This window comes from Malaclemys terrapin, chromosome 2 (genome assembly GCF_027887155.1).
Source record: "Malaclemys terrapin pileata isolate rMalTer1 chromosome 2, rMalTer1.hap1, whole genome shotgun sequence".
Classification (NCBI taxonomy): domain Eukaryota; kingdom Metazoa; phylum Chordata; order Testudines; family Emydidae; genus Malaclemys; species Malaclemys terrapin.
The window spans coordinates 238,718,466-238,727,731 of record NC_071506.1 but is presented as its reverse complement, the minus strand read 5'-3'; the positions used below and the strand labels follow the sequence as shown (position 1 = coordinate 238,727,731).

The 9,266-nt window shown below is 38.6% G+C and overlaps 1 protein-coding gene across 2 annotated transcripts; it reads right to left on the bottom strand.

Annotated features, from left to right (window-relative positions):
* Positions 1-421: 421 nt before the first annotated feature.
* SEM1 (SEM1 26S proteasome subunit) lies at positions 422-8,944 on the bottom strand. Of its 2 annotated transcripts, XM_054020982.1 has the most exons (4): positions 8,761-8,944; positions 2,667-2,760; positions 1,536-1,591; positions 422-621 (listed from the first exon to the last, which is right to left on the bottom strand). In XM_054020982.1, exons 1-4 carry the CDS (start codon positions 8,834-8,836, stop codon positions 611-613), a joined length of 237 nt encoding a protein of 78 aa, XP_053876957.1. In that variant the 5' UTR covers positions 8,837-8,944; the 3' UTR covers positions 422-610. The 2 variants fall into 2 exon arrangements, with proteins under 2 accessions (XP_053876957.1, XP_053876958.1); XM_054020983.1 differs by lacking the exon at positions 1,536-1,591 and having other exon boundaries at positions 8,761-8,921.
* Between the last annotated feature and the right edge of the window lie 322 nt (positions 8,945-9,266).

Sequence of the window (9,266 nt, the reverse complement as noted above, 5' to 3'; positions counted from 1 at the left end):
ACCAGCATATTAACTAAAGAAAAATTAAATGTTTTTAAATTAATCTTAAAATATTTTAACAGATTAATATTTGTTAATCTATCCTGTATTCATTCCCCCTGCCCACAGACATCGCTTTCATATATTTTAGTCACATTTTGTTGGAATATAACAGAAATTTTAAATGCATTTCCGTCTTGCATTTGCATCTTGTCTACATCTACCCAAGACAAAGGGTCTGCTATTTTTCAATTCTGTTCTTACTGATGCTTATTTTGTTCCTATTGATTTTAATGGGATAGGCTTCAGCTATTTAAAGATTATCAGCAACCTCATAAAAGAAACCATGAACACAGCTGCACAAACCACATAAGGATTGATTTTTTTTTTAAATATCTCATCAATAAAAAGAAGCTGAAAAAATACTGGAAATATAAAAGGGTTTAGATTAAAATTTTTATTATTTATACAAAACCAAAATAAATCAATGCAAACTGATAATGGATTGAATGTATCATCTCATGTCCCAGCCTGTTGTCGTCTTTTTTCAACAATTCAATCTACAGTTCAATTTTAGATTATTCCATCTTCACTGAAAACTATGAGGTCTCCATCTTGTATCCATGTTTTTCTAGTTCAGCTCTGTATAAAAATAAGAACCAGAAGTATGATTGAGGCACAATAAAATACTGTCAGATATTTGCAAAGCTCTTTAAACCACGACAAATGTTAATCAAGAACCTAAATATTATCTGGTAAGAAAACATTAAATACTAATATGCTACTGTCACTTTTGATACAAAAGGACAAATAAAAAGAGTAATAATTCACATTTGGCCTCACTTGCTTTACATTCCTTCTAGATTTCAGTTTAGTCACTCTTTTCAACATGGATATGAACCCCTGATGAAAATTCAAAGGCTTATTTAATTATGGTCCTCACTCCTTATTGATTAAATCAGGGAAGTGCTTTCTTTCACCCCATTTTTAAGTCTATAAAACTTCATTAGAAATGATAATGCAGTACATGAGTTACCCATGTGAAACCTTTCACCAGGACTTCCTTATGCACAATTAACTGTTACCAGAACAAATTTTTTTAAATTATTTATTTTAAAAGAAGGCCAACCATCTAGGAACTAAGTTAAAATTATTTTTGCAAAGCAAAAACTTAAGTTTTGACACTGCGTTCATCAGTATAGCATCTTCGATTCCTATTATATAAAAGGTCCTTAATCTTGTACGTAGTCCCACTGACTTCAATAGGATTATACATGCTTAAAATTAGGTGTGTGTTTATACTTTGAATCAGAGCCCAAATGAACACAATAGTTCTGATTCTGCAGTTCTTAAACAGGCATAACTTCCACCCAACTTGTTTTGACTGATGAATAAGTGTGATAGTTTAGATAAGGAGATTATCTGAATACACAGAATGAATCAATCAATCTTTGTTGACCCAAACCAGGAGCAAGGATGGATTTTCATTACTAAAATTGTAAGATTTATTTTTAGGACACTCAAGTCAGTTGTATTTCAGGATGGCTTAAACATACCAGGGATTGTCAGTGGATTGTGGTAGAGGAATGCTGTTCCAACCTCAGACTGGAGTCTTTAATTTAAATACAGAGATGAGGACAGATTATGAATACTTTACTATAAGATGTAATTAAGGTGTAGTTTTCACAGTCCAAAGTGTCATGTATTGAACTTCTCATACAGAAATTTCTGCCACACTTTGAGGATTCTTGTAATACTGTTGACACACACTGTCTTTAGAGTGGTAAAATATTTAAGACCTGCAATTAACTTGAAACTACTTTTCAACTTGACAATAAGCAATTACACAAACAGGATTTACATTGACACCCACTACCTCAGGGTCACCTTAACCTTGTGTCTAAAACAAGGGAGTCAGTCCAGTAACTGTTTCAAATCAGGCTACATTACAGATATTTTGTTATGTGTACAATGTATGGAGGGATTAGTGATAAAGCACAAGTTTGTATTGATGATTCAAACTCCTTAAATTATAATTAGGCATCAGTAAAAGATTAACTGAAACTAAAAGTGACCTACAGAAAGGAGGGTTAAACAACTGGATTAGAAGTGCTCAGCTCCTGCCCATAGATATTTTTATATTTTAAAATTTTACTTCGGTAGTTTTTCCCCCTGTAATGAAGTCTATGACTGCCAGTAGAACTAGCTGGGAATTGCTTCACTTAATGGCTCTTTGCTGGAAGACAACTCCTCATTACAAGGAAACTTTTTGTGGGAACATCTCAGTATTGACAAGTCTTTTGTCTAGAAAGGTTTCTCAATTCAGGATGGAAAGTTTTTGAAATCCTGTAAAATTTTACAGGATGAGGAAGCTGTTTCTTGCCCCACTCTAATCATCACACACACACACACACTGAGAGGTAACTGAGGGTTATTTCACTGTTTATAGAATTGACACTAAAGTACAGAGGCTGGTCACCAGTAGTAAGGCTTGCTGGGTTATGACAGCAAATGCTGCTTTTAAAAAACTCTTTGGGGCAGTTAAGTAGAGATTTGCTCACGTTTTTCTTTCAAAAATATATTTTTTTAAACTGAACATTTTTTAAAGTCACAGATTCCACCCAACTAAAAACTACAGACAAAGTTTTATGTTCAACTTCTAACCGTAAATTAAACTCCAAGATTACCTTAACTGATTGGAGAAGTCATCTTCTACATTGTCATCATCCCAATTGTCTTCCCAGACATGTGCATCTTCATCTTCATCTAAACCAGCCCAGTCTAAGGACAGAAAACAGACAAAGTTTAAATATTTTATGTTGTACTGCTTTGGTAACATTTACTGTCAGCAAATAGGTCTGGCCATTAGATACACAAATGTCATCAATACCAAACATTTCCTCTGTTTATAAAAAAAAAAGTTCTGATCACATTAAAAGTGTTTAGAAGAATGAAATCATTACAGATGCTATTTAACACCCTAACTTCTTGAATTATAATCAAAATACAACTTTATAAATAGCTATAAGATTAATGTTTTGGATTCCAGGATTATTTGTCCATAATGAAAATATTAATTAAAAAAGATCACTCATAGAAGATCTGTAACAATATAGCACAAATACAGAAGGTAACATGTTACCTGGTTTCCATTAATATGTCTAAAGACTTTTAGAAAGTCTGCAATTCCTCAGGGTTGCATGAAAATATTAACTTTAAATGTTGAGTGCTTTTATTGCCAAGAAAACTCAAAACTCCTTTACTCAATCCACTTAGACCTTCCATTTTTTCTTATACAAAATACTGAAATTACAAGTAACTTATGTAGTAGAAAATCTGAAACTAAAACAAGAAGGGTATGCAACTATAGTTATACAATAAGTAGCTTCACATTTTTAATCCTTCCCCTCACCTTTAAAGCTACCAGTTCTATTTTTCATATAGGCAAAATGTTATTCTACAGCTGCAGCAGTAAAGATAACCAGAAAAGTAAATTGCAAGCTTTGCCCAGTATTGCAACATTGATGATAGGCAGAAGTGTCACCTAGTCTTGCACTTGGAAACTGGTTTTGGTCCTCTTATTAATACAGAAAAGTAGCAAAGCACTGCATGTGAAGCAAGTTCTCCTGGAGCACCAAAAAGGCTCATGGTAGGGAATATATTTTTGGTATTTGGCGCCCATGGTACAGATTTATAAGATTACCTGGCTATATTAGTTTTAAAAATATTAAATTTGAGAACATTGCAGTGCTCCTCCCCAACCTGCAAATGGTTTTGAATGGTGTTGCGTCCCACCATAATTTACAATCAGCTTTCTAACCAACCCAGCAAATCCAAAGCTTTCCAGCAACCAATAGAGTAGCATTGTACATATAAGTCAACAAAAGGAAACTGACTGTGGGAGGGTCGCAAACAGATCCAAGTGGGTTGCAATCACCCTTCCTCTCTTTATGAGTATAGGGAAAAGAGAGGTCCTGAAACTTTTTCCTATTGTAATGTGGTCACAGTATGGAAAAATTTGAGAACCACAGGAATAGAAGTATCCATTCCTAGCCAGCCACACGTGTAAAGAATTTAATGCCGAAGACAAGCGACTAAGATTTAGCTTCACAATCCACAGAATGGATCATTTATATGTGGAAGGGCTGGGCTGGAGACCCCGCACAAACTAGAGAAAGAAAAAAAAAAAAAAAGGGTGGGAAGAGAAGAGACAAACCCCTTGAGGCAAGGACCAGCTTTATACTGTATTTGTACAGTGCCTAGCAAAATGCGGTCCTGGTCCATTAATAGGGCTCCTTGGGGCTATGGTAATACTACTACTACTACTACTACTAATAATGCAAAAGAAATAACTAATTACTCTATTGTCTTTTTCACTAGGATAATCACATTCAATTCACAAACAATGAAACCGAGTTACAAGGGAGGAAAGGGCCTTAATTCAGCACTACTTACAATAAACTTAATTTTTATTTACACAGTGCATTTAACATTCAAATTTAATGTTCTTACAAAGACTACAAAACAGTATTATATCAACTATTTCATTTACTGTATTTATATTTCAAAGACATACGCATTCCACAACAAATAAAAATGTGCTTTTGTAGGATAAAAATTGACCCAGAATTCAGGCATTACATTAATTGGTGACAAGAGTCTCAAATGATTTGAGATGATACAATCAGGCACAATGGCTCTGAGAGGTTCAACCATAAAAGGATAGTTGTCAGGCAGACTGACATTTCTTTACTCATGAAAACCTGCATCATGCTTCAAGAAGTGGGGCTAAGATGTCTTCCACATTAAAGTGGGTGAAAAACAGATGAAAGTGATAAAAAAAAGCCTGAATTGTGCTCTTATTCCTGTAGCTACGAGACTTTAAACTATTTGTATGTTGACACTATATACTAGGCTTGTGTATTGAAGTTATTATTCCAGTTACATTATATGCCTGTGACTGGATAAAAGTAAAAAATGATATAGCATTATCTGGGATTTGGAAGTATCAAAAATGTTTTTGAGAGTCGACTACCATTAAGTATTATTACTATAAACTAAAGTTACAAAATCTATTTTGACAAACTAGTCGTGATGGGAGTCTTAGAAAAGTATTTTAATATTCTGATCACTGCGTGGTGTGTTCTACACTTCAAAAATGAAGACAAAATAGTTTTTTGTACTCAGCTCTACAATACCAAAAGCCATACGATTTTATACCTCTGAAAAGGATCACAGAAGTCAAAAGTGACCAATTCACATTATACCATACATCATATCATACTAAACTTGAAATGAAACACTCTAGAACACATCTGTTTCAGATACTTAAAAATTTGGTATAATTATTTCTTGAAACTGAGTTGAAGTAGGAATTAAAGTAGTAAAGAATGCTTGTGTAATGTAATTTTTGTTATGCTTTAATACAAGTTTGCATTACCTAATTTCCCTGTATCAGACGTAACAGAACTCTAACATGTACTGCTGCATAGAGAAGTAGTATAACTGGGAAGATTCACAGTTTGAGATAATTTTAGTAAAAGTTTTTATAATCAAATATTTATCCAATTATTTTTGATTAAGCAATAAAAAGAAAATACTCAAATAGTAGTTCTGAATATTCTTTATGATATGATCTTACTAGAAGGTTTAATGACTGCTTTATAGGTTGGGTTTTTTTTTTGTAAGCTACATCAAGAAGCCTTTAATGCTTAATCAGCAGACACATATAATATAAAGAATGATTTTTAAAAGTATTTCAATAGTTAACATCTACATCAAACTTCAATCACAAACTGAAGGAGAGTCTGGAGTTACTTTTTTGATAAAAATACTAATGTCCTGTATGAAACATTTTCAGAATTTCTTAAAAGTTAGGATGTTTAACAAATAGTATATCCACATTCAGTAAGAGGATTTCACCTCATTTGGTTTATAGATATATTACCATAATCTAAGAAGGCCAATGCAGTGCCCAAATACCCACCCTCATTCTCACATTATATTGTTTTCTCAAATTTATCAGAGCCAGGTTCTGATATCTGGGTTTTTTTCTACTGTGACAGTTGAAGATTTCAAGGAAGGTCAGTTGAGGTTATTGCAGAGATACAGGAAAACTCAAGTATTCAGAAAGGTCCACCAAATCCTAGTTTTCTCCCTGTGTGAGGGTGTGGTTTGAGATTTTTAGAAATAAAATCTGAAACATTCATTTTTAGTGGCCATATTTGTCCAGTTCAATATTTATAGTGCATAGATTCCCCACCATCCCAAGTCATTTAATTCACATTTAACGGGGGAGGGAGAGATCACGTAGTAAGAAGCCTTTTTCCCTCCCATATGTTTTCTCTAAACAAGCCTCCCATTATCTTCTCAGTTCATCTAACCAGTTAATACAACAATTACAATAACATGTTTCTCTTTCTAACTGGAAATACTATATTTGACAAAGCTTATTTGATACATCTGTAACTCATAAAGCTATGTCAAGTACAAGGAAGATAAGATAGCATAGCAAATACTGTGAACATCCCTACCCACCATGATCTACACCAGCGGTTCTTAATTTTTAGTAACCTGAGGGCCCCCATTTTTATTTTAAAAATTTTGTGGACCCCCAAACTCCCTGCTCAGCTCTTGGCCCCACCCTCACTATACCCCATCCCTGCCCCACTTCTTCCCGCCCCACACTTGCCCCCCCTCTTCCCCGCCCCCTCCCCCGAGCACACCCCATCCCTGTGTCCCTGAACTAATTTGTTTCATGTTGCACACCCCATCCCCGCTCCTCCCCCTCCCAGCGCCTCCTGCATGCCACTGAACAGCTTTTCCCTGGCACGCAGGAGGCACTGGGAGGGAGAGTGATGAGTTGGTCAGCGGGGCCAGTGGCCCCGGACATGATTACACCCTGTCCCCCGAGGGCGCCCCATCCCTGCTCCTCCCCCTCCCTCCCAGTGCCTCCTGCATGCCGCTGAACAGCTGTTCCCCAGTGTGCAGGAGGCGTTGGGAGGGAGGGGGAGAAGTTGATCAGCAGGGCCCGTGGATCCCTTGGAGTATGCTTGTGGACCCCAGTTTGACAAACGCTGACCTACTCCATCAGCAATTCCCTTCATTCACTAATACAAGCCATCCCTTTAACCACTAAAACTTTTAAGGGCTTTATGGAAATTGACAATCATGCCCTATTCTGAAGTCTTCCAAGATTAAATCTAGGGCAGGACATTTTTATTTACAAGACTGTAAGGGAAAGTTCCTTATTTATAATTCTGTGCCTTTGCACACATAAAATGTTTTAGTAAAATCCAAAAAGAACATGTATTCCCTTTATTCACTAGCTTTGTAACTATCAAAAAAGCCGTAGAGTTTGTGTGTCAAGATTTAGTCTTTAAGATAAAACTGCGATCAACTACTGTAATTGAGTCCTTTTATTACCTTTCCACCTTACCCCATTTTACATCCCTCATTCCCTTCCTCACATTTATTAATCTGGTTTGTCTGGAATTAGGAAATTTTTCTTCTTAATCATTTTGTGCATGAACGCAAAATGAAGCAGTTCTAATTAAGTCCAGCAACATGAAATAAATTAGTTCAGGTATACAGGGGCAGTTGTAGCAAAAAAAAAAAAAAAAAAAAAAAAAAAGGTTATAGTGCCTTAGCTTGTGACTTGTGCGCAGGAAGGAGAAAAAAGAACAGGAGTACTTGTGGCACCTTAGAGACTAACAAAACTATTTGAGCATAAGCTTTCATGGGCTACAGCCCACTTCATCAGATGGAACATATAGTGAGGAGATATATATACATACAGAGAACATGAAAAGGTGGGAATTCCCCTACGAACTCTAAAAGGCTAATTAATTAAGATTAGCATTTGAAATATTTACTTTGCAGCTATTATAGACTGGATTAAAAATACAGAGAAAGACTAATCATTACATCACTTGCATCTACATTTTTAAGTACCTGCTTTTGGGGGAGGGGGGAGGGAGGAGCAGGACTGCTAAATTACTCTGACTTTTGCCTCTGTGAAAAAATGGGCATTCTTCACAACAACTGTAAATTTACTACCAATATATTATTTCCCCCTTTCCCTATGTTCTTCATATCTCTGATGTAACCCTGATTATCTCTGACTATTTGGAATGTTGATTAATTTCTTCAGCAACAAAGTTTATTAAATATAAATTGACCATGATAGCCACCCTTTCTGATTAGAAAAAATGCAAGTGCAGGCTCAGGAACGCCTTTCACCAAATACAGCTGCATGCACGACAGGTGTGTCTTGTGTTATTCCCTAATAAGCTTAAAATATTCATAAGCAAAGTTTTTTCAGAGTTTAACATGCACAGACAGTATTGTGATACTGGTTTAGGGTTTGGCAGAATAAACTGCCCCCTAAGCAGGACAGGCAGATTAGCCCGAGTTCACAGAGAGTTATTCCGGTGAAGAAGTTGGCCACTAACAAGTAGTTGTTGTTTTTCTTTTTTTGTTGCAGCTGGACGTCTCCACGGCGCGCGGAAAGCCGCAGGCTGTGGCAAGGCTGCTCGACCCGCACACGGCGCTACCCCCTTACTGCACATGGCTCGGTGGGGTGACTGGGGCAGCCCGCATGAACGGCGTGGCCCATAGGCTCGGCGACACGGCGAGGGGAGGGGAGAGCTCGCCCCATCCCTCGCGGACTAAGACCCGGCAGCTGTGGGCAGGTCAGAGCCGAGGCCTGGCCCCGCTCGCGCAGCCCCGCCACACGGGCGCCCCCACCCACCGCCCGCCAGCCCGGGACACCGCCGTCACCTTCCGCCGGGAACTCCTCGAACTCGTCATCCTCCTCCAGGAGCCCCAGGTCCACGGGCGGCTTCTTCTCGGCCATGATCAGCCTCCTCGGCCTGCTGCTGCCGCTCTAGCGTCCGAGCGGGCTGGGAGGCTACGTCTCGGCTGCCCCGCGGGGCATGACGGGATGCTGGCGGACTCAGCGGTAGGAACGGCGCATGCGTAATAACGGAGTCCGCCGGCAAGTCCGAGTCACTGTCCCTCCCCGCCCGCTCCCCACCACCATAGACTTCCCCCTACATCGCCTTGGCCGCTTTCTCTCCCCTCCCGCACTGCCGGCCCCATCCTTCCCCCCACCGCTCTGCACTGCCAGCTCCTTCCTCCCCCTTCTTCCCCCCTCGTACACTGCCCGCCCCATCCTCCCCGCACCCTCCCTTCTCTCCTCTCCTCCCCCCTCCGCTCTGCACTGCCAGCTCCATCCTCCTCCCCTCCCCTCCCCGCGCCCTCCCTTCTCCTCTCCTCTCCTCCCC